This window comes from Oenanthe melanoleuca, chromosome 1A (assembly GCF_029582105.1).
Source record: "Oenanthe melanoleuca isolate GR-GAL-2019-014 chromosome 1A, OMel1.0, whole genome shotgun sequence".
Classification (NCBI taxonomy): Eukaryota; Metazoa; Chordata; class Aves; order Passeriformes; family Muscicapidae; genus Oenanthe; species Oenanthe melanoleuca.
In genome coordinates, this window is record NC_079334.1 from 69,399,831 (window position 1) to 69,424,973 (window position 25,143).

At 58.9% G+C, this 25,143-nt stretch overlaps 1 protein-coding gene across 1 annotated transcript in view; it reads left to right on the top strand.

Moving 5' to 3' along the window:
* The window catches only part of SND1 (staphylococcal nuclease and tudor domain containing 1), a 96,609-nt gene that overhangs the window by 46,783 nt on the left and 24,683 nt on the right, over positions 1-25,143 (top strand). Inside the window, exons 12-15 of the mRNA XM_056482666.1 lie at positions 7,772-7,872; positions 14,249-14,359; positions 16,873-16,945; positions 20,580-20,721. Of these exons, the coding sequence (XP_056338641.1) occupies positions 7,772-7,872; positions 14,249-14,359; positions 16,873-16,945; positions 20,580-20,721 (427 nt within the window). The remainder of the gene's footprint in view (positions 1-7,771; positions 7,873-14,248; positions 14,360-16,872; positions 16,946-20,579; positions 20,722-25,143) is intronic.

Below are 25,143 nucleotides of genomic sequence, written 5' to 3' on the forward strand. Positions count from 1 at the left end.
ATGCTCATAAAACAGTCAAGTAAAATCAATTCCCTTCTGGCCCTGCTGCTGTCGGGGCTGCCTCGGTGCCTAATTGGATCTTTCCAGCTCGGAGCCTGCCCGGGCGCTCCGGAAAAACTGGGGAAGGGGAAAAGAGCAGCTTGGGAGATCTTTTTAATGAGAAATCTGGTGCTTCCTGGGGTTGGAAAGGACGTGGGAGTGTTGGAAGGATTTGTGGTGGAAGCACTGGGTGTGGAATGGGATTCAGTGTGCTCCCAGTTTGAGTCATTCTGGGGTTACTGGTGCCAGTTTCTGCCATCTGCTGTTGCTGTGCCTGTGCTGGGTCAGGGAGGGGAATTGGCGCTGGCACTGGGAGCCTTTGGAGGGTGACCTTGGGGATCCCTGGGATTTGGGGAGCTCAGCCTGCCCTGGCTCCTGGCCAGCCTTGGGAGGCTCCTCATGGGCACATCCCAGCCCGTCCCAGCCCGTCCCAGTGCACACAGACCCACCCCCAGGGTCCCTGGAATGTCCCCTCAGATGCCCCATCCCGGCAGGTGCCAGGGCCCATCCCAGCTCCTCGTGGCCATTCCCAGCTCCAGGGGGCTGGGATTCACCAGCTCTCACTGGGGTCTTACTGGGGGTGTTGCTCTTCCAGTGCCATGGGCAGGAGCCCCGAGGGATGGGACTTGGATCTCCCAGAGCTCTCCTGGAGCTCCTGCTGCCTGTTCCACCCATCCCAGCATCCCTGAAGGATTTCCAGCACCAGCCCCAGTTCATGACTGGGGAGCCTGAGACCCACCCTGGGTTTGATCCCAAAACTCCTTTGCCAGGTTCCTCCCCATCCCATCCTGCTGGAGCGCTGGGTCAGCCTTGCCATTGCTTCCCAAAATAATTCCCTCTGGAGAAAGGACCGAGGGGGGATGAGGAGGGAACATCCCTGCTGTGGTCCTTGAGCTCCAGCTGGGAGAGGGGCTGGGATGTGGGAATCACCTCTGAATTCCCTGAAGGATGGAGTGCAGTTATTCTCCCTCATTGCCGAGCAGCGGCAGTTTTCCAGGCTGGGCTTTTCGTGGCACGTCGAGGCTGGGTTTGGTTTTTGGCTCCCCCTGCTCCGCCGTGCCCTTCCCAGCGCTGGAATTTGCCCGGCGGCGCGGGGTGACCCGGAGCTGCCCAGGCCACTATGGATCTGTGGAATAAATCGCTGCAGGGCAGGGCCGGCTCCTCCGCCCATCGGGGAGCTGCGAGCTGGAGCTCTTCCCTAATTAACTCGGGATTAGTCGCTCGGCTGGAGGGAGCCGGCCAGGGAGGAACGTTCCCTGTGCACGGGCGGTGCTGCCCTGTGCCTGGGGGAGGGAAAGGAGGGATCCTGGGGGTCCCAGGGGTCCCTGTGTGCCCCATCCCTGTGCCCTGTCCCCACCCCGTCCCTGTGTCCCATCCTCACCCCATCCCTGTGTCCCATCCCTGTGTCCCATCCTCACCCCATCCCTGTGTCCCATCCCTGGATCCCATCCCCGTGCCCCATCCCTGGATCCCATCCCCGTGTCCCATCCCTGTTTCCCATCCCTGTTTCCCATCCCTGTTTCCCATCCCCGTGCCCCATCCCTGTTTCCCATCCCTGTGTCCCATCCCTGTGTCCCATCCCTGTGTCCCATCCCTGTTTCCCATCCCTGTGTCCCATCCCTGTGTCCCATCCCTATTTCCCATCCCTGTTTCCCATCCCTGTGTCCCATCCCTGTTTCCCATCCCTGTATCCCATCCCCATGTCCCATCCCTGTATCCCATCCCTATTTCCCATCCCTATTTCCCATCCCTGTTTCCCATCCCTGTATCCCATCCCTGTTTCCCATCCCTATTTCCCATCCCTGTGTCCCATCCCATCCTTCATCCCTGTATCCCATCCCTATTTCCCATCCCTATTTCCCATTCCCTGTTTCCCATCCCTGTTTCCCATTCCCTGTTTCCCATCCCCGTGCCCCATCCCTCTCAGGAATCTGATTCCAGAGGAATTCTGCCCATCTCCAGAGCCCTGAGTGGTTTCCCGGTGGTTTTCCAGGGAATTCTCCTGTCTGGTCCCCTCAGAGGCCCCTGGACACTTCAGGGACGCCCCCAGGTTTTCTCCTTCTGGGGTTACCAGCAGCTGCACCCCCAGTGCCAGCACTGCTGGGGATCAGACCCGGGATAAAACAGGGAAGGGATTGACCGGGGAAAACCTCCCTGGGAACTCCATCCCAGTCCCGGGAAGGGGGAGGCTTCGGCAGACTGGAGGGTTTTTGGGATGTCGGGCAGTTTTTCCTGGGTCTCAGAGGAGGGTCTGGGAGAGCTCGGCACAGCAGCGCTGCCCCGGGCGGGATTTTGGGAAAATCCCAGTCCCTGGTGCAGCCGGGGGTGGGGACAGTGGGGACCCGTCCCTGGGGAAGCTGCGCCGTGCCGGGAGCCGGGATTTGGGGTTAGGGGTTTGGGATTCGGGATTTGGGATTTGGGATTCGGGATTTGGGATCCGGGATTCGGGGTCCCGAATTTGGGATCCAGAATTCAGGATTTGGGATTCCGGATTCGGGATCCGGGATTTGGGATCCGGGATGCCGAGCCTGGCAGTGTGCGGAGCCGGGATTTGCGATCCGGCATTTGGGATCCGGGATTTGGGATCCGGGGTTCGGGATTTAGGGTTCGGGATTTAGGGTTCGGGATTTGGGATTCGGTATGCCGAGCCTGGCAGTGTGCGGAGCCGGAATTTGGGATTTGGGATTCGGGATCCGGGATTTGGGATCCGGGGTTCGGGATTTGGGTCCGCGATGCCGAGCCCGGCTCGGTGCGGAGCCGGGATTTGGGATCCGGGGTTCGGGATCCGTGATTTGGGATCCGTGATCTGGGATTCGGGATTTGGGTTCCTGGATGCCGAGCCCGGCTCTGGCGGCTCCGGAGCGTCACGGGAGCGGCTGCGTCAGCCGGCGCTTCCACGTGTGGAGCTGGGCAGGATTTGGCTGCCGGGGAGGATTTGGCTGCTCGCAGCCGGAGCGGGAGGGGAGCCGGGGAGCGCGGCTGCTGCAGTGGGCTGGGCTGGGCTGGGCTGGGCTGGGCTGGGCCGGGCCGGGCCGGGCTGGGCTGGGCTGGGCCGGGCCGGGCTGGGCTGGGCTGGGCCGGGCCGGGCTGGGCTGGGCTGGGCTGGGCCGGGCCGGGCCGGGCCGGGCCGGGCTGGGCTGGGCTGGGCTGGGCCGGGCCGGGCCGGGCCGGGCCGGGCTGGGCTGGGCTGGGCTGGGCCGGGCCGGGCCGGGCTGGGCCGGGCCGGGCTGGGCCGGGCCGGGCTGGGCTGGGCTGGGCTGGGCCGGGCCGGGCCGGGCTGGGCTGGGCTGGGCTGGGCTGGGCTGGGCCGGGCCGGGCCGGGCTGGGCTGGGCTGGGCTGGGCCGGGCTGGGCTGGGCTGGGCTGGGCTGGGCCGGGCCGGGCTGGGCTGGGCTGGGCTGGGCTGGGCTGGGCTGGGCCGGGCCGGGCTGGGCTGGGCAGGGCAGGGCTGGGCTGGCCAGCGGGACCATTCCCGGTGTCACCATCCCAAATCACGCAGCGTTCCTTTCCTCTCCCTGCCCCGAGCCCGGAGCTTGCATTGGGGTGATCCCGCTCCAAGGTCACCCCTGCCCCGGGGGCCCCCGCGGCCCCTCGGGAGCGAGGAGGGAGCTGGGATCCAGCTGGATCCGCTCCCGGCCGTGCCCGAGGCGCTGGATGCTGCGGAGCATCCCTGTTCCACAGCCCGGCCTCCTCCGGGACGGGGTTCGGCGCAGGGAGCCGCTCCCGCTCGCCATTCCCGGGAAATCCCGGAGCCCTCATCCATCCCTGGGGAGGGAAATCGCCTCCCTGGATCTTCCCCGCAGCCCCCATCCCGCCGGGACCACCCCGCACATCCCCGCTCCCAGCCCCGTCTGCCCGGGCACGGGAGGGGCACGGGGGGCACCGAGCCCCCCCCAGCCCCTTCCCAGCCCCTTCCCAGCCCCTTCCCAGCCCCCCCGGCACGAGCTGCCAGGGAAGTAAAAATATTCCCGGGAGCGGGTGACGCCGCCGGGCCGGGAGATCCGCGGGCGGGCGGGGTATTTATAGCGCGGCAGGTCTGGGCTGCCACCCACCCCCCATCTGTCCCCCCCCGTGTCCCCGCGGCCCCTCGGAGCCCCCCGTGGGAGGGGGGGATAGCAGGGACCGGCACCGAGCCCGGAGGGGGGCTGCTCCCGGGGGAGGGGAGCCCCTTCCCTCCTCTCCGGCAGGACCCGCGAGGGGTCCCTGTCCCCGCTGTCCCCCCTGGTTTGGGGACACGTCCCTGCTGCCCTGGGGTGCCGGGGCTCCACTGGGGGATGGGCCTGGAGTTGTGTCCCCCCAGCCCAAACTGGGGCTGGGGCTGGGACAGGACCTTGGGAGCAGCTGGGGACAGGGTGACAAGGGGCCGCACCCTGGGGACAAAGCTGGGAACGACCTCGCTGTGACCCTGGTGCTGGGGACGAGGCCAGGGGCCGCGTCCTGGGGACCCCCCCGAGACCCCCCAATGCCGGCGGTGGGTGCGGGGGCCCCGCGGTGCCGCGCTCCGGGCGGGCTGCGCTGCCGGGGCGGAGCTGCCGATGGTGCGATTGATGCTCCCCGACTGCCCCTGACCTTGGAACGCCGCCCGGCCACGGCTCCTGCTCCCGCTGCTCGGGGGGAGCACAGCCGGGGGGTCCCTGCACCCCCAGCCCCTCCGTGGGTCCCGGGCAGCTCAGGGTCCCTCCAGCACCCCCAGGGCCTGTCCCAGCTTCCCACGTCTGGGCTTGGTGTGATCCAAGGCTGGGACCTGGAGCTTCATGGAATCGCGGAATGGTTCCAGCCCTGCCGTGGCAGGGGCTCCTTCCCCCATCCAGGGGCTCCTTCCCCCATCCAGGGGCTCCTTCCCCTATCCAGGGGCTCCTTCCCCCATCCAGGGGCTCCTTCTCCTATCCAGGGGCTCCTTCTCCCGTCCAGGGGCTCCTTCCCCCATCCAGGGGCTCCTTCCCCTATCCAGGGGCTCCTTCCCCCATCCAGGGGCTCCTTCCACCATCCAGGGGCTCCTTCCCCTATCCAGGGGCTCCTTCCCCCATCCAGGGGCTCCTTCTATCCAGGGGCTCCTTCCCCCATCCAGGGGCTCCTTCTCCCGTCCAGGGGCTCCTTCTCCCGTCCAGGGGCTCCTTCCCCTATCCAGGAGCTCCTTCCCCTATCCAGGAGCTCCTTCCCCCATCCAGGGGCTCCTTCCCCCATCCAGGGGCTCCTTCCCCCATCCAGGGGCTCCCAGCGCTCCCAGCCTGGCCTGGAGCACGTCCAGGGATCCAGGGGCAGCCACCCCCTGTGCCAGGGCTGCGCTTGGCCTCGTGGAGCCTCATCCCACTGTCCTTGTCCCACGGATCCGACTGTGCAGATCCCTCTGTGGGGTGTTCCTGCCCCTGTGCAGGTCCCTCTGTGGGGTGTTCCTGCTCCTGTCCAGATCCCTCTGTGGGGTGTTACTGCCCCTGTCCAGATCCCTCTGTGGGGTGTTCCTGCCCCTGTGCAGATCCCTCTGTGGGGTGTTACTGCCCCTGTGCAGATCCCATGCAGTGGGACCAGCATGGGGCTTTCCTGATGAGGGGTGACCCCATCCCATCCCGTGGATCCCATCCCATTATCCCATCCTGTTATCCCACCTCATTATCCCATTATCCCATCATCCCTTCCCATTATCCCATCCCATTCAATTATCCCATTATCCCACCCTACTATCCCATTATCCCATTATCCCCCCCAATCTCCCCCTCCTCCCTGAGGATCCCCCGGCATCCCAGTCTCTCCCATTCCCGGTGTTTCCCGGTGTTCCCCAGATGTTCCCCAGGTGTTCCCCAGGTGTTTCCCAGGTGTTTCCCAGATGGTTCTCAGGTGTTTCCCAGGTGTTGTTTCCCAGGTATTTCCCAGTTGTTTCCCAGATATTTCCCAGATGTTTCCCAGATGTTTCCCAGGTGTTGTTTCCCAGGTGTTTCCCAGGTGTTGTTTCCCGGTGTTTCCCAGATATTTCCCAGGTGTTTCCCAGGTGTTGTTTCCCGGTGTTCCCCCGCCGTTCCCCCGCCGCTCCCGCCGCCGCCGCTCCCGCCGCCCCCGCCGCGCTCCCGCCCTGCCTCTCGCAGCAATCGCCGTCTCGTTTTCCCCTCCAGTGGTTCCGACGGAGCTTTGCTGCGAGCGGTCGCTGTGACCGCTCCCCCTAATCGGCGCTTTGCCGCCGGAGCCCCTCCCGCGCCCGGCCCGGCGCCCCCGCCCCTCTTTTGCATTTTGGTGTCGGTTCAGTGAGTGGTTTTGGGATGAGCCGAGGCTCTGGAGGGGCTCAGGGCTGCTCCTGCCGCGCCTGCCTGGCTGGGTTTGGTTCAGCGCGGCTGCGGCCGTGAGGGACGGGAACGGAACGGGAGCAGAACGGGAATGGGGATGGAACAGGGACGGGAACGGGAATGGGGATGGAACAGAACGGGAATGGGGATGGAACAGGGATGGGAACGGGAATGGGGATGGGGATGGAACAGGGACGGGAACGGAACGGGAATGGGGATGGAATAGAATGGGAGCAGAACGGGAATGGGGGTGGGAACAGAACAGGAACAGGGATGGAACAGGGACAGGAACAGAACGGGAGCAGAATGGGAACAGGGATGGGAAGAGAACGGGAATGGGGAGGGAACAGAAATGGGAACGGGAATGGGGATGGGAACAGGGATGGAACAGAACGGGAATGGGGATGGGAACAGAACAGGAACAGGGATGGAACAGGGATGGGAACAGAAACGGGAGCAGGGATGGAGCAAGGATGGAACAGGGATGGAACAGGAATGGGAACAGAAATGGGAGCAGGGATGGAACAGGGATGGAACAGGAATGGGAACAGAAATGGGGACAGGGATGGGAACAGGCCAGGGAAAATCCATAGAGGCCAGGTCCAGCCCTGAGGCAGCAGCACTGAGATGTCCCCAAAGATCCCCACATTGTCCTCGTGTCACCCCTGTGTCACTCCCTCTACCCCTGAGCCTTGGGGTGTTTCCAGCTGGAAAGCCTCGAGGATGGAGCTTCCCTGGAGAAGCAGAGGGGTGGGATTGGGTGGGATTGATTTGAATTGGTTTGGATTGGTTGGGATTGCTTTGGATTGATTGGGATTGGCATGGAAACGGCGCCTGCAGATGTGGGATGTGATGCTGGGAACTGCTGGTGGTGATGCCTGGAGGAGGGAAAGTTCCAGGGAGACCTTGCAGGGCCTGGAGGGGCTCCAGGAGAGCTGCAGAGGGACTGGGGACAAGGGATGGAGGGACAGGAGCCAGGGAATGGCTCCCAGTGCCACAGGGCAGGGCTGGCTGGGATCTTGGGCAGGAATTGCTGCTGGGCTGGAATTGGCAGAGCAGCTGTGGCTGCCCCTGGATCCCTGGCAGTGCCAAGGCCAGGCTGGACATTGGGAGCAGCTGGGACAGTGGGAGGTGTCCCTGCCATGAACTGCAGGGGTGGCACTGGGGGGCTCTGGGGTCCCTTCTATCCCAAACCATCCTGGGATTGTGGTGCAGGTGTGGGAAAGGGGATGCAGCGTCCTGGAGGGACAGCAGGAGGTCTCAGGGGAATGGGGATAAAGATGAGGATGAGGATGAGGAGATGAGGATGAAGAGATGAGGATGAGGATCAGGATCAGGATGAGGAGATGAGGATGAGGAAGAGGATGAGGACATGAAGATGAAGATGAGATGAGGATGAGGATGCAGGCCTGCCTGGCTGACCCCGTGGGTTTGCCCCCCTGAGCCGTGTCCCCGTTGCAGGTGAACGTTTCTGTGGATTACATCCGTCCTGCCAGCAGCGCCACCGAGACCGTGCCGGCCTTCTCGGAGCGCACCTGTGCCACCGTGTCCATCGGGGGCATGTGAGTCACCCCTCCCGGGCTGGGGCGTCCTGCATCCAGCCACACCTGCCAGTCACACCTGCCAGCCACACCTGGAGCTCACACCTGGAGCTCACACCTGCCAGTCACACCTGCCAGCCACACCTGGAGCTCACACCTGGGGCTCACACCTGCCAGTCACACCTGCCAGCCACACCTGGAGCTCACACCTGGGGCTCACACCTGCCAGTCACACCTGCCAGCCACACCTGGGGCTCACACCTGGAGCTCACACCTGGAGCTCACACCTGCCAGCCACACCTGGGGCTCACACCTGGAGCTCACACCTGGAGCTCACACCTGCCAGCCACACCTGGAGCTCGCACCTGGAGCTCACACCTGGAGCTCACACCTGCCAGCCACACCTGCCAGTCACACCTGGGGCTCACACCTGGAGCTCGCACCTGCCAGTCACACCTGCCAGTCACACCTGGAGCTCACACCTGCCAGTCACACCTGCCAGTCACACCTGCCAGTCACACCTGCCAGTCACACCTGCCAGTCACACCTGGAGCTCACACCTGTCAGTCACACCTGCCAGTCACACCTGCCAGTCACACCTGGCGCTCACACCTGGAGCTCACACCTGCCAGTCACACCTGGAGCTCACACCTGTCAGTCACACCTGGCGCTCACACCTGGAGCTCACACCTGCCAGTCACACCTGGAGCTCACACCTGCCAGTCACACCTGGGGCTCACACCTGCCAGTCACACCTGGAGCTCACACCTGCCAGTCACACCTGCCAGTCACATCTGGAGCTCACACCTGTCAGTCACACCTGCCAGTCACACCTGCCAGTCACACCTGGAGCTCACACCTGCCAGTCACACCTGTCAGTCACACCTGCCAGTCACACCTGGAGCTCACACCTGCCAGTCACACCTGGAGCTCACACCTGTCAGTCACACCTGCCAGTCACACCTGGGGCTCACACCTGGAGCTCACACCTGTCAGTCACACCTGCCAGTCACACCTGGGGCTCACACCTGGAGCTCACACCTGCCAGTCACACCTGGAGCTCACACCTGCCAGTCACACCTGCCAGTCACATCTGGAGCTCACACCTGTCAGTCACACCTGCCAGTCACACCTGCCAGTCACACCTGGAGCTCACACCTGCCAGTCACACCTGTCAGTCACACCTGCCAGTCACACCTGGAGCTCACACCTGCCAGTCACACCTGGAGCTCACATCTGCCAGTCACACCTGTCAGTCACACCTGTCAGTCACACCTGGAGCTCACACCTGTCAGTCACACCTGTCAGTCACACCTGCCAGTCACACCTGGAGCTCACACCTGGGCTCACACCTGTCAGTCACACCTGCCAGTCACACCTGGGCTCCGTGGGGTTGGAGGGTGCCTGGGATCAGCCCCCATTCCCAGCTTTGGGGTTCTGTGGGATACATTGGGATTCTGCTGCCTGGACCCCCCAGACCACCCCCCACAGCTGCATCAGCTTTTGGGGATACCAGGATGAGTCTCCCCCACTCCAGCTGTCTCGGGGGTGGCTTTGGAGGAGTCATCCCTGCTGTGTATCCTGGGATGTTTGTCCTTCCCAAGAGATGCCTCCCTGATTTCCCTTCTCCATGGGGAGGTTCAGGAGGGGGGGTTGTTCCAGAGCAGCTTCCCCTCTGCCAGGATTTGTGGCTTTTTCCTCTCAGGACACGGGGTGATGGTGCCTGGGGCACATCCCTGTGGATGGGCTGAGCCTGGGGCTGGCAGCAGCTCCGGGAGCTGCGTAGGGAGGATTTGTCATAGGCCCTTGGTTGCTTTCCCAGGTTTTTTTCCCAGTAGCAGCTATTTTGGAAAGCACCCAAAGCGCTGCAGTGCTGCCTTTCCCTCCCTGATCCAGGGGCTGCGAGAGCTGAGCTGCAAATCCCTTCCCTTCCCTTCCCTTCCCTTCCCTTCCCTTCCCTTCCCTTCCCTTCCCTTCCCTTCCCTTCCCTTCCCTTCCCTTCCCTTCCCTTCCCTTCCCTTCCCTTCCCTTCCCTTCCCTTCCCTTCCCTTCCCTTCCCAGGGCTGGGAGAGCTGTCCCTCCATTCCTGGGATGTTCTGGCAGTGCCAGTTCCATTCCCAGTTCCATTCCAGTTCCATTCCAGTTCCATTCCCGGTTCCATTCCCGGTTCCATTCCCAGTTCCATTCCCGGCTCCATTCCCCGTTCCATTCCAGTTCCATTCCCAGTTCCATTCCCAGTTCCATTCCCGGCTCCATTCCCCGTTCCATTCCAGTTCCATTCCCAGTTCCATTCCCAGTTCCATTCCCCGTTCCATTCCAGTTCCATCCCCGGCTCCATTCCCAGTTCCATTCCAGTTCCATTCCCAGTTCCATTCCAGTTCCATTCCCAGTTCCATCCCAGTTCCATTCCCGGTTCCATTCCCAGTTCCATTCCAGTTCCATTCCCAGTTCCATTCCAGTTCCATTCCCGGTTCCATTCCAGTTCCATTCCCAGTTCCATTCCAGTTCCATTCCAGTTCCATTCCCAGTTCCATTCCAGTTCCATTCCCAGTTCCATTCCAGTTCCATCTCCAGTTCCATTCCCAGTTCCATTCCCAGTTCCATTCCCAGTTCCATTCCTAGTTCCATTCCAGTTCCATTACCAGTTCCATTCCCAGTTCCATTCCAGTTCCATTCCAGTTCCATTCCCAGTTCCATTCCCAGTTCCACTCCCGGTGCCGTTCCCGGTGCCGTTCCCGGTGCCGTTCCCGGGATGCCGGGGGTGGAACAGAGCAGGGTCTGTGCCCGGGGCCGGTGCCAGGCTGGGATGGAGCAGGGAATAAAGCCGGGCTTGTCCTGCCGGAGTGAGCGCCGGCCCCGGGCTGGGCTGGGCCTGATTGGGATTCAGGGCACGGCAGCGCCGGGGGAGGCAGGGCAGGAGCTGCAGCCCTGAACCAGTCTGATCCCAGCCTGATCCCAGCCTAATCCCAGCCTGAAACCAGCCTAATCCCAGCCTGATCCCAGCCTGAAACCAGCCTGATCCCAGCCTGATCCCAGCCTGGTCCCAGCCTGATCCCAGCCTGATCCCAGCCCTGATCCCAGCCTGATCCCAGCCCTGATCCCAGCCTAATCCCAGCCTGATCCCAGCCTGATCCCAGCCTGATCCCAGCCTAATCCCAGCCTGAAACCAGCCTAATCCCAGCCTGATCCCAGCTTTGATCCCAGCCTGATCCCAGCCTGAACCCAGCCTGATCCCAGCCTGATCCCAGCCTGATCCCAGCCCTGATCCCAGCTCTGATCCCAGCCCTGATCCCAGCCTGATCCCAGCCCTGATCCCAGCCTGATCCCAGCCTGAAACCAGCCTGATCCCAGCCCTGATCCCAGCCTGATCCCAGCCTAATCCCAGCCTGATCCCAGCCTGATCCCAGCCTGATCCCAGACTAATCCCAGCCTGATCCCAGCCTGATCCCAGCCTGATCCCAGCCTGAAACCAGCCCTGATCACAGCCTGATCCCAGCCTAATCCCAGCCTGATCCCAGCCTGATCCCAGCCTGATCCCAGCCTAATCCCAGCCTGATCCCAGCCTGATCCCAGCCTGATCCCAGCCTGATCCCAGCCTGAAACCAGCCCTGATCCCAGCCTGATCCCAGCCTGATCCCAGCCCTGATCCCAGCCTGAACCCAGCCCTGATCCCAGCCTGATCCCAGCTTTGATCCCAGCCCTGAACCCAGCCTGATCCCAGCCTGATCCCAGCCTGATCCCAGCCCTGATCCCAGCCCTGATCCCAGCCTGACACCAGCCTGATCCCAGCCTGATCCCAGCCTGATCCCAGCCTAATCCCAGCTTTGATCCCAGCCTGATCCCAGCCTGATCCCAGCCTAATCCCAGCCTGATCCCAGCCTGATCCCAGCCCTGATCCCAGCCCTGATCCCAGCCTGACACCAGCCTGATCCCAGCCTGATCCCAGCCTGATCCCAGCTTTGATCCCAGCCCTGAACCCAGCCTGATCCCAGCCTGATCCCAGCCCTGATCCCAGCCCTAATCCCAGCCTGATCCCAGCCTGATCCCAGCCCTGATCCCAGCCTGAAACCAGCCCTGATCCCAGCCTGAACCCAGCCCTGATCCCAGCCTGAACCCAGCCCTGATCCCAGCCTGATCCCAGCCCTGATCCCAGCCTGATCCCAGCCTGATCCCAGCCTGATCCCAGCCCTAATCCCAGCCTGATCCCAGCCTGATCCCAGCCCTGATCCCAGCCTGATCCCAGCCTGATCCCAGCCTGATCCCAGCCCTCATCCCAGCCCTGATCCCAGCCTGATCCCAGCCTGATCCCAGCCCTGATCCCAGCCCTGATCCCAGCCTGGATCCCAGCCTGGATCCCTGCTGATCTCCCAGCCCTATCCCTGCCCATTTCCATACCTGGATCCCTCATGGATCCCAGCCCTGCATCCCTGTCCATCCCTGCCTGTGTCACTCCCTGGAACCCAGGATCCGTCCCTCCCATTTCCCTCTCCCATCTTCTCCAAGAATTGCTCAGCATTTCCAGTGTCCCCATTCCTTGTTCTCAGCATTCCCAGCTCCCCATTCCCAGCTTCTCATTCCCAGCTCCCCATTCCCAGCTCCCCATTCCCAGCTTCTCATTCCCAGCTCCCCATTCCCAGCTCCCCATTCCCAGCTCCCCATTCCCAGTCTCCCCATTCCCATTCTCCCCATTCCCAGTTCTCCCCATTCCCAGCTCCTCATTCCCATTATCCCCATTCCCAGTCTCCCCATTCCCAGTTCCCCATTCCCAGTCTCCCCATTCCCAGCTCCCCATTCCCAGTCTCCCCATTCCCAGCTCCCCATTCCCAGTGTCCCCATTCCCAGTTCTCCCCATTCCCAGTTCTCAGCATTCCCAGCTCCCCATTCCCAGCTCCTCATTCCCATTATCCCCATTCCCAGCTCCCCATTCCCAGTCTCCCCATTCCCAGTTCTCAGTTCTCCCCATTCCCAGTCTCCCCATTCCCAGTTCTCAGCATTCCCAGTTCTCCCCATTCCCCTCCTGCCGCAGCTGCTCCGGCTGCAGCGATTCCTCTCTCTCCAATCCCGAATTTTTGGATCCCTCCCCTGCTCCCAGACCTAATTTCAGCTCCTGGTGCTGGGTTTGCCCTTCCCCCTCCGAGGAAGGGGCCCGGCCGGGGCTGGGGGTGGGATCAGTCCCTCCATCCTCGGCTGGATCCGCCTTTTTTGGGGATACAGAAGGAATTGGGGGGGGTAAAGGGAGGAGAATTAGGGACGTGCTGGCGGAGTAGAATTCATGGATTTGCTTAAAGCTCTGGAATGTGGTGGGTTCGTCCTGCCTGGCTGATCCCAGAAATCCCAGTGCACTGGGACAGGCTGCTCCAGCCCCTTCCCATGGAAATGGGGGCCGGGGTCTCCCTGTCCAGGCCCCCCCAAAATGGTGCCCGACTTCTTTCCTGAAAAAACGTGGGGTGGTGGAATCAAGGAGATTCCCGTGGGTTTGGGGGGGAATCCAGGGATGGTGCCCCCCCTCCCAAACCAGGGCCCACCCCCTGCTCCTGGAAAAGAAGGGATGGGATTGGGAAATCCAGGAGCAGGCTCTGGTGGCCTGGGAATGCTGAGCCTGCTGGGTTTGGGGGGAAACTTCTGGGGTGGGGTTTGGGGCACTGCTGGGAGGCTTCTCCCTGTGGGATGGGCCCAGTTTGGGGGTCACCCATTGTGGGATGGGATGATGGGATGGGATGGGATGGGATGGGATGGGATGGGATGGGATGGGATGGGATGGGATGGGATGGGATGGGATGGGATGGGATGGAATAGGGATGGATAGGGATGGAATAGGGATGGATAGGGATGGAATAGGGATGGGATGGGATGGTTAGGGATGGATAGGGATGGATGGGGATGGATAGGGATGGGATGGGATGGAATAGGGATGGATAGGGATGGATAGGGATGGGTAGGGATGGATAGGGATGGATGGGGATGGATAGGGATGGATGGGGATGGATAGGGATGGATGGGGATGGATAGGGATGGATAGGGATGGGATGGGATGGATAGGGATGGATGGGGATGGATAGGGGTGGATAGGGATGGGATGGATAGGGATGGATAGGGATGGGATGGATAGGGATGGATGGGGATGGAATAGGGATGGATAGGGATGGATAGGGATGGATAGGGATGGATAGGGATGGATAGGGATGGGATGGGATGGGATGGGATGGGATGGGATGGGATGGGATGGATAGGGATGGATAGGGATGGAATAGGGATGGATAGGGATGAATAGGGATGGATAGGGATGGATAGGGATGGATAGGGATGGATAGGGGTGGATAGGGATGGATAGGGATGGATGGGTGGGATGCACGGGCTGTCCTGCCCCGGTCCCCCCCCGACCGGCCCGTTCCCGCAGTAACATCGCGGAGGCGCTGGTCAGCAAGGGCCTGGCCACGGTGCTGCGGTACCGGCAGGACGATGACCAGCGCTCGGCGCACTACGACGAGCTGCTGGCGGCCGAGGCGCGGTGAGTGCGGGGCTGGGGCGTGGCAGGGGCGGGGCGGGGCGGGGCGGGTCCCTCTGCTGTCCCTGTGTCCCCAGTCCTGTCCCTGTCCTGTCCCTGTGTCCCCTGTGCTGTCCCTGTGTCCCCTGTCCTGTCCCAGTGTCCCCTCTCCTGTCCCTGTGTCCCCTGTGCTGTCCCTGTGTCACCTGTCCTGTCTCTGTCCTGTCCCTGTGTCCCCTGTCCTGTCCCTGTCCTGTCCCTGTGTCCCCTGTGCTGTCCCTGTGTCCCCTGTGCTGTCCCTGTCCTGTCCCCATGTCCCCTGTCCTGTCCCTGTCCTGTCCCTGTGTCCCCTGTGCTGTCCCTGTGCTGTCCCTGTGTCCCCTCTCCTGTCCCTGTGTCCCCTGTGCTGTCCCTGTGTCCCCTGTGCTGTCCCTGTGTCCCCTGTCCTGTCCCTGTCCTGTCCCTGTGTCCCCTGTCCTGTCCCCGTGTCCCCTGTCCTGTCCCTGTCCTGTCCCTGTGTCCCCTGTCCTGTCCCTGTGCTGTCCCTGTGTCCCCTGTGCTGTCCCTGTGTCCCCTGTCCTGTCCCTGTCCTGTCCCCATGTCCCCTGTGCTGCCCGTGTCCCCCTGCCCCACCCCTGTGGCTGGAGGTGATTCCCACATGGATCTGTCCCTCTGTCCCAGCCCAGCCTCTGGGTCCCTCTGTCCCCAGCCGTGTCCCCTGTGTGTCTGTCTGTCCCCAGCCGTGTCCCCTGGGTGTCTGTCTGCCCCAGCCATGTCCCTCTGTCCCCAGCCGTGTCCCCTGGGTGTCCCTCTGTCCCCAGCCGTGTCCCCTGTGTGTCTGTCTGTCCCCAGCCGTGTCCCCTGGGTGTCTGTCTGTCCCCAGCCGTGTCCCCTGGGTGTCCCTCTGTCCCCAGCCGTGTCCCCTGTGTGTCTGTCTGTCCCCAGCCGTGTCCCCTGGGTGTCCCTCTGTCCCCAGCCGTGTCCCCTGGGTGTCTGTCTGTCCCAGCCATGTCCCAGCTGTCCCCAGCCGTGTCCCCATGGGGATGATCCCCTGGGGATCCCATTCCCGGTGCCCCCCACGCCCGCAGGGATCTCCGTTCCCGGCCCTGGCACAGCCCCCCCGGTGTCCCCGTGTCCCTGTCCCCGGTCCCACGCTCCCGGTGGCCCTGGCATGGCCACGGATCCCCTTCCCTGCGGGTCCCATTCCCTCGGGAGGGCCCGGGGGGATCCGGGCTCCTCCTGGGCAGCAGAGCCCGGCACGGGGAGGGAGCTCGGAGGGGGCAGGAGAGGAGGATCCACCCTGGGAACGGGAAGGGAACGGGAGTGGGAATGGGAACGGGAATGGGAACGGGAACGGGAACGGGAATGGGAACGGGAACGGGAACGGGAGTGGGAATGGGAATGGGAACGGGAACGGGAGTGGGAATGGGAACGGGAACGGGAACGGGAACGGGAACGGGAATGGGAACGGGAACGGGAACGGGAACGGGAATGGGAATGGGAACGGGAACGGGAACGGGAATGGGAATGGGGAATGGGAATGGGGATGGGAATGGGAATTGGTACGGGAACGGGAACGGGAACGGGAATGGAACGGGAATGGGAATGAGGAATGGGAATGGGGATGGGAATGGGAATGGAATGGGAATGGAATGGGAATGGGGAATGGGAATGGGAATGGGAACGGGAACGGGAATGGGAATGGGAACGGGAATGGAATGGGAATGGGAACGGGAACGGGAATGGGAACGGGAATGGGAACGGGAATGGGAACGGGAATGGGAATGGGAACGGGAATGGGAACGGGAACGGGAATGGGAATGGGAATGGGAACGGGAATGGGAATGGGAATGGGAATGGGAATGGAAACAGGAATGGGATCGGGAATGGGACTGGGAATGGGCACAGGAATGGGAACGGGAACGGGAATGGGAATGGGAATGGGAACGGGAATGGGAATGGGAATGGGAATGGGAACGGGAATGGGAATGGGAATGGGAACGGGAATGGGGAATGGGAATGGAATGGGAATGGGAATGGGAACGGGAATGGAGTGGGAATGGGAATGGGAATGGGAATGAAACGGGAACGGGAACGGGAATGGGAACGGGAACGGGAACGGGAACGGGAACGGGAACGCTGCTCCCGCTGCTGCCAGCTGGCAGATTGGGGGAGGAGTGTGCCTTTGGGAATGTGCTTTTGGGAATGTGCCTTTGGGAATGTGCCTTTGGGGACAGCTGGCAGGGAGTCAGCAGCTCAGAGCTGTGGAGGGGGCAGCGGGACTCCAGGATATGGGGCTGGGATATGACACATACAGGGCTGGGATGTGGCACCTGGGGCCATCCCAAGGGAACATCCCAGGGAACATCCCAAGGAAATCCCAGAGGAATACCCCAAGGAAATCCCAAGAGAACATCCCAAGAGAACATCCCAAGGACATCCCTGCTCCCTGTGCCAGCCCCAGGATCCAGCTGTGGCTCCAGCCTGTGTCTGGCTCTGGCAGCAGCCCCATTTCCTGCTTTCCCTCTCCTCCCCAGGGCCATCAAGAACGGGAAGGGGCTGCACAGCAAGAAGGAGGTGCCGATCCACAGGGTGGCCGACATCTCCGGGGTGAGGATCCGCTGGGGCGCGGGTGGGCAGCGGGGCCGGCCCCACGGGTGGGGCATCAGGGGAAAAATCCATGTTTGTGTTATCAGTGGGGTCAGCCCCACGGGTGGGGCATCAGGATAAATCCATGTTTGTGTTATCAATGGGGTCAGCCCCACGGGTGGGGCATCGGGATAAATCCATGTTTGTGTTATCCAGGGATAAATCCAGGTTTGTGTTATCAGTGGGATAAACCCATGTTTGTGTTATCCAGGGATAAATCCATGTTTGTGTTATCAGTGGGGTCAGCCCCACGGGTGGGGCATCAGGGATAAATCCATGTTTGTGTTATCAGAGGGATAAATCCAGGTTTGTGCTATCAGTGGGATCAATCCATGTTTGTGTTATCAATGGGATCAATCCATGTTTGTGTTATCAGTGGGATCAATCCAGGTTTGTGTTATCAAGGGATCAATCCAGGTTTGTGTTATCAGTGGGATAAATCAATGTTTGTGTTATCAGAGGGATAAATCCATGTTTGTGCTATCAATGGGATCAATCCATGTTTGTGTTATCAGTGGGATCAATCCATGTTTGTGTTATCAAGGGATCAATCCAGGTTTGTGCTATCAGTGGGATCAATCCAGGTTTATGTTATCAATGGGATCAATCCATGCTTGTGTTATCAAGGGATCAATCCAGGTTTGTGTTATCAGTGGGATCAGCCCCTCCTTTGTGTTATCAGTGGGATAAATCCCACATTTGTGTTACCAGTGGGATAAATCCATGTTTGTTTTGTAAATGGGATCAATCCATGTTTGTGTTATCAATGGCATAAATCCCACATTTGTGTTACCAATGGGATAAATCCCACATTTGTGTTACCAATGGGATCATCCCCACCTTTGTTTTACAGATGGGATAAATCCCACGTTTGTGTTCTACATGGGATCAGACCCGTGTTTGTTTTATAAATGGGATAAATCCACATTTATGTTATCAACAGGATCAACCCCACGTTTGTTTTATAAACAGGATCAATCCCATGTTTGTTTTATAAATGGGATCTACCCCATGTTTATTTTATAAACGGGATCAACCTCATATTTGTTTTATCAAACAGGATCAATCCAATGTTCATTTTATCAAACGGGATAAACCCCACATTTGTTTTATAAACTGGATAAATCCCACATTTGTTTTATAAACTGGATAAACCCCACATTTGTTTTATAAATGGGATAAATCCCACATTTGTTTTATAAACAGGATAAATCCCACATTTGTTTTATAAACTGGATAAACCCCACATTTGTTTTATAAATGGGATAAATCCCACATTTGTTTTATAAACAGGATAAATCCCACATTTGTTTTATAAACTGGATAAATCCCACATATGTTTTATAAACGGGATATAAACACAGTGCAGTTTTTTGGGATCTGCTGGGGGGATTTTCCCTTTTTCTGTGGGTGAATAAACTGGGGGCAGCACTGGGATTGCCCAGCTCTGCTGAGGGATCCCACAGCCCCAGCACAGCTCCTGGCTTTTCCTTAATTAATTCATTCATGTTCTCGGGGGGTTGGGGGTTTGGGGGTGGATTTGGGATGAACTTGGGGGTTTGGGGTGGATTTTAATGTGGACTTGGGGAGGGTTTAGGGATTAATTTTGGATGGATTTGGGGATGGGTTTAGAGATGAATTTTGGATGGATTTTGGATGTAGTTGGGGATGGGTTTAGGAATGAATTTTGGATGGATTTGGGATTTTGGTGGGGAGTTGGGAATGGGTTTTACGAATTAATTTTGGATGGATTTGGGGATGGATTTGGGGATGAATTTTGGATGAATTTGGGATTTTGGTATGGATTTAAGAATGGGTTTAGGGATTAATTTTGGTTGGATTTGGGGATGGGTTTGGGGATGGGTTAGGGATGAATTTTGGATGGATTTGGGATTTTGATGTGGGTTTGGTGATGGGTTTGGGGATGGATTTTGGATGGATTTGGTGATGGGTTTAGGGATGAATTTTGGATGGGTTTGGGGATGAGTTTAGGGATGAATTTTGGATGAATTTTTTTCTGGATTGGGGATGTGTTTGGGTTTCATTTTGGGATATATTTAGGATTTATTTTTGGACGTATTTGGGATTTTTTGATGTATTTTGAGCTGTGTTTTGAGGTGTATTTTGAGATGTGCTTTGGGATATTTTTGGAATGGGTTTGGGATGGATTTCAGGATATACTTTGGGTTTGGGATGGCTTTGGGATTTGTTTTGGGATGGATTTGGGATTTTTGGATGCATTTTGACATGTTTTAGGATATTTTTGGGGTGGGTTTGGGATGGATTAGGGGTTATATTTGGGATTTTGGGGTGATTTGGGATACATTTTGGGATGGATTTGAGATATATTTGGGCTGGATTTGGGATTTATTTTGGGCTATATTTGAGATGTGTTTTGAGATGTATTTGGGATTTGGGGATGGATTTGGGATGCATTTTGGGATATATATTTGAGATGTGTTTTGGGATATATTTGGGATTTCAGGATGGATTTGGGATTTATTTTGGGCTACATTTGAGATGTGTTTTGGGATCTATTTGGGATTTTGGGATGATTTTGGTATATATTTGAGATGTGTTTTGAGATGGATTTGGGATTTATTTTGGGCTACATTTGAGAAGTGTTTTGGGGTGTATTTGGGATTTCAGGATGGATTTGGGATGGATTTGGGGTGTATTTGGGCTGTCTTTGGGCTGTGTTTAGGCTGTGTTTAGGCTGTGTTTAGGCTGTGTTTAGGCTGTGTTTGTGGATATTTGGGCTGTGTTTAGGCTGTGTTTGGGCTGTGTTTGGGCTGTGTTTTGGCTGTGTTTGGGCTGTGTTTGGGCTGTGTTTAGGCTGTGTATTTGGGCTGTGTTTAGGCTGTGTTTGGGCTGTGTTTGGGCTGTGTTTAGGCTGTGTTTGGGATGGATTTGGGGATGGATTTGGGCTGTCTTTGGGCTGTGTTTAGGCTGTGTTTAGGCTGTGTTTGGGCTGTGTTTAGGCTGTGTTTGGGATGGATTTGGGCTGTGTTTAGGCTGTGTTTGGGCTGTGTTTGGGCTGTGTTTAGGCTGTGTTTGTGCATATTTGGGATGGATTTGGGGATGGATTTGGGCTGTCTTTGGGCTGTGTTTAGGCTGTGTTTGGGCTGTGTTTAGGCTGTGTTTGGGCTGTGTTTAGGCTGTGTTTAGGCTGTGTTTGGGCTGTGTTTGGGCTGTCTTTTGGCTGTGTTTGGGCTGTGTTTGGGCTGTGTTTAGGCTGTGTTTGGGCTCTGTTTGTGCATGTTTTGGCTGTGTTTGGGATGGATTTGGGCTGTGTTTAGGCTGTGTTTAGGCTGTGTTTGGGCTGTGTTTTGGCTGTGTTTGGGCTGTGTTTGGGCTGTGTTTGTGCATGTTTTGGCTGTGTTTGGGCTGTGTTTGTGCATGTTTTGGCTGTGTTTGGGCTATGTTTGTGCATGTTTTGGCTGTGTTTGGGCTGTGTTTGGGGTGTCTTTGGGCTCTGTTTGTGGCTCACAGCCCCGTCCCAGCCCGGAGCTCTCAGCCCCGTGCCCACACCCCCCAGCAGGCTCAGGGGCAGTGTCAGGCCGGGTTCAGGTCCCTGAGCTCCTTTCTCCCCCAGGACACGCAGAAGGCGAAGCAGTTCCTGCCCTTCCTGCAGCGCGCCGGCCGCTCCGAGGCCGTGGTGGAGTACGTGTTCAGCGGCTCCCGCCTCAAGCTCTTCCTGCCCAAGGAAACCTGCCTGATCACCTTCCTGCTGGCAGGTGAGGGGGCACACATCACCTGGGGCACGGGAGCAGGGTCACAGCATCACCTGGGGCACGGGAACAGGGCCACACATCACCTGGGGCACGGGAACAGGGCCACACATCACCTGGGGCACGGGAACAGGGCCACAGCATCACCTGGGGCACGGGAACAGCGCCATGGCATCACCTGGGGCACGGGAACAGGCCACACATCACCTGGGGCACGGGAGCAGGGCCATGGCATCACCTGGGGCACGGGAACAGCACCACACATCACCTGGGGCACGGGAACAGGGCCACAGCATCACCTGGGGCATGGGAACAGGGCCATGGCATCACCTGGGGCACGGGAGCAGGGCCACGGCATCACCTGGGGCACGGGAACAGGGCACACATCACCTGGGGCACGGGAACAGGGGCACACATCACCTGGGGCACGGGAACAGGGTCACACATCACCTGGGGCACGGGAACAGGGTCACACATCACCTGGGGCACGGGAACAGGGCACACATCACCTGGGGCACGGGAACAGGGCCACACATCACCTGGGGCACGGGAACAGGGCCACACATCACCTGGGGCACGGGAACAGGGCCACACATCACCTGGGGCACGGGAACAGGGTCACACATCACCTGGGGCACGGGAACAGGGCCACACATCACCTGGGGCACGGGAACAGGGTCACACATCACCTGGGGCACGGGAACAGGGCACACATCACCTGGGGCACGGGAACAGGGTCACACATCACCTGGGGCACGGGAACAGGGCCATGGCATCACCTGGGGCATGGGAACAGGGCCACACATCACCTGGGGCACGGGAACAGGGTCACACATCACCTGGGGCACGGGAACAGGGCCACACATCACCTGGGGCACGGGAACAGGGCCACACATCACCTGGGGCACGGGAACAGGGCCATGGCATCACCTGGGGCACGGGAACAGCACCACACATCACCTGGGGCACGGGAACAGGGCCACACATCACCTGGGGCACGGGAACGGGGCCACACATCACCTGGGGTACGGGAACAGGCCACACATCACCTGGGGCACGGGAGCAGGGCCACACATCACCTGGGGCACGGGAACAGGGCCACGGCATCACCTGGGGCACGGGAACAGGGTCACAGCATCACCTGGGGCACGGGAACAGGGCCACAGCATCACCTGGGGCACGGGAACAGGGTCACAGCATCACCTGGGGCACGGGAACAGGGCCACAGCATCACCTGGGGCACGGGAACAGGGCCACGGCATCACCTGGGGGACAGGAACAGGGCCATGGCATCACCTGGGGCACGGGAACAGGGCCACACATCACCTGGGGCACGGGAACAGCGCCTGGGTGGCACCGGGGCAATACCTGGGACGGGCATGGGAATGGACCCTGGGTGGCACCGGGGCGTTACCGGGGACTGGCAGGGCAACGGACCCGGGATGGCAGGAGAACATTCCCTGGTTTGGAATGGGAACAGTCCCTGGTTTGGAATGGGAACATTCCCTGGTTTGGAATGGGAACATTCCCTGGTTTGGAATGGGAACAGTCCCTGGTTTGGAACGGGAACAGTCCCTGGTTTAGAACAGGAACAGTCCCTGGTTTGGAATGGGAACATTCCCTGGTTTGGAACGGGAACAGTCCCTGGTTTGGAACAGGAACAGTCCCTGGTTTGGAATGGGAACATTCCCTGGTTTGGAACGGGAACATTCCCTGGTTTGGAACAGGAACAGTCCCTGGTTTGGAATGGGAACATTCCCTGGTTTGGAATGGCAACAGTCCCTGGTTTGGAATGGGAACATTCCCTGGTTTGGAACGGGAACATTCCCTGGTTTGGAATGGGAACATTCCCTGGTTTGGAACAGGAACAGTCCCTGGTTTGGAATGGCAACAGTCCCTGGTTTGGAATGGGAACATTCCCTGGTTTGGAACGGGAACAGTCCCTGGTTTGGAACAGGAAAATTCCCTGGTTTGGAATGGGAACATTCCCTGGTTTGGAATGGGAACATTCCCTGGTTTGGAACGGGAACATTCCCTGGTTTGGAATGGGAACATTCCCTGGTTTGGAACAGGAACATTCCCTGGTTTGGAACAGGAACATTCCCTGGTTTGGAATGGGAACAGTCCCTGGTTTGGAATGGGAACATTCCCTGGTTTGGAACAGGAACAGTCCCTGGTTTGGAATGGGAACATTCCCTGGTTTGGAATGGGAACATTCCCTGGTTTGGAATGGGAACATTCCCTGGTTTGGAACGGGAACATTCCCTGGTTTGGAATGGGAACATTCCCTGGTTTGGAATGGGAACATTCCCTGGTTTGGAATGGGAACATTCCCTGCAATGGAACAGGAAAATTCCCTGGTTTGGAATGGGAACAGTCCCTGGTTTGGAATGGGAACATTCCCTGGTTTGGAATGGGAACATTCCCTGCAATGGAACAGGAACATTCCCTGGTTTGGAATGGGAACAGTCCCTGGTTTGGCACAGGAACATTCCCTGGTTTGGAACGGGAACATTCCCTGGTTTGGAAAGGGATCCAGGGTTCCCTGGATCAAGGAAATCCCAGGATAAAGGGTCCCAATTAATGCTGGGGCTGGTTGGGATTGGGAAGGATGATCCCACCCAGAAATCTTGGGAGCAGGTGGGGAAGCACAAATCCCACTGAGAAGAGAAGGGAGGGAACAGAGGGATGGGAATGGGGATGGGAATGGGAATGGGAATGGGATGGGAATGGGAATGGGATAAAGATGAATTGAGAATGCAGAGCAAAATGAGGATGGGGATGAGGATGGGAATGGGGATGATGATAGGATGAGGATTAGAATGAGAGTGGGGAAGAAGATTGGAATGGGATGAAGATGGGATGAGGATGAGGATGAGGAAGAATTCCATCAGTGTTTCAATGATCCCAGTTCCAGGATCAAACACTGGGAAAGGTGGGAGTGGCTCCCACATGGGGAATGTTTATCCTGGGGGGAGCAAGGACGGAGTCAGGGATTCTCTGTCCATCCCTTTGTTCCTGGAGTTGGGAATGTGTCCTGTCTCCATCTGGGATGGGCCTTTGGGAAGTGGGGACTCCATCCCTGCTCCCAGGGGTGCTGGGATGTCTCCTGGTGCTGTGATCCCTGCTCCATGGAATAGTCCCTGCTCCATGGGAATGAATTCCTGCTCCCTGGGAATTCCTGTTCCATTGGGATTCCTGTTCCATGGTCCTGTTCCATTGGGATTCCTGTTCCACTGGGATTCCTGCTCCACTGGGATTCCTGTTCCACTGGGATTCCTGCTCCATTGGGATTCCTGTTCCATTGGGATTCCTGTTCCATTGGGATTCCTGCTCCATTGGGATTCCTGTTCCATTGGGATTCCTGTTCCATGGTCCTGTTCCATTGGGATTCCTGCTCCATGGTCCTGCTCCATTTGAATTCCTGTTCCATTGGGATTCCTGCTCCATTGGGATTCCTGCTCCCTGGGAATTCCTTTTCCATTGGGATTCCTTTTCCATTGGGATTCCTGTTCCATGGTCCTGTTCCATTGGGATTCCTGCTCCATTGGGATTCCTGCTCCATTGGGATTCCTTTTCCATTGGGATTCCTGCTCCATTGGGATTCCTGCTCCATTGGGATTCCTGCTCCCTGGGAATTCCTGTTCCATTGGGATTCCTGTTCCACTGGGATTCCTGTTCCATTGGGATTCCTGCTCCATTGGGATTCCTGTTCCATTGGGATTCCTGTTCCATGGTCCTGTTCCATTGGAATTCCTGCTCCATTGGGATTCCTTTTCTATTGGGATTCCTGTTCCATTGGGATTCCTGTTCCATTGGGATTCCTGCTCCATGGTCCTGTTCCATTGGGATTCCTTTTCCATTGGATTCCTGTTCCATTGGGATTCCTGCTCCATTTGAATTCCTGCTCCAGCCCTCTCTGTTCTAGCAGGGATTGGTCCCAAGACCATCCCATCCCACAGAATCCCACAATCCCAGCAGGACCTCCTGGCTTTTATTTTCCCTGTTTTTTGTTGGATTTCTCCCCGGTGCCATTCCCAACCCTCCTCTGCCAAGCCAGGAATAGGATAAATATCCGCCTTTTATCAACGCCTGCCTTTTTTATGGATATCAAATGCAAATGAGCGCCAGGAAGAGATGCCAAGTCCCTTAAAATGTGACTCCGGGGATGCTCCCGAGGGAGCTCATCCCGGCTTTCCAGCTAAAATAACCCGTCAGAGCTCTATAAATACCGCAGGCAGCTCCGGTCCCGGCGCCGCCTCCCAGCCCGACGCCTCCCGGAGCGGGGCCGGAGCCGAGAATCCCCCGGGCCGGGGGCGGCGCCGGGCGAGGGAGCGGCCGAGCGGCCCCGAGGGGTCCGGGGTCCGACCCGGGAGCCGCGGAGTTGGGAATGTGGGGTTTTCCCGAGTTCTTCCTGAGTTCTTCCCA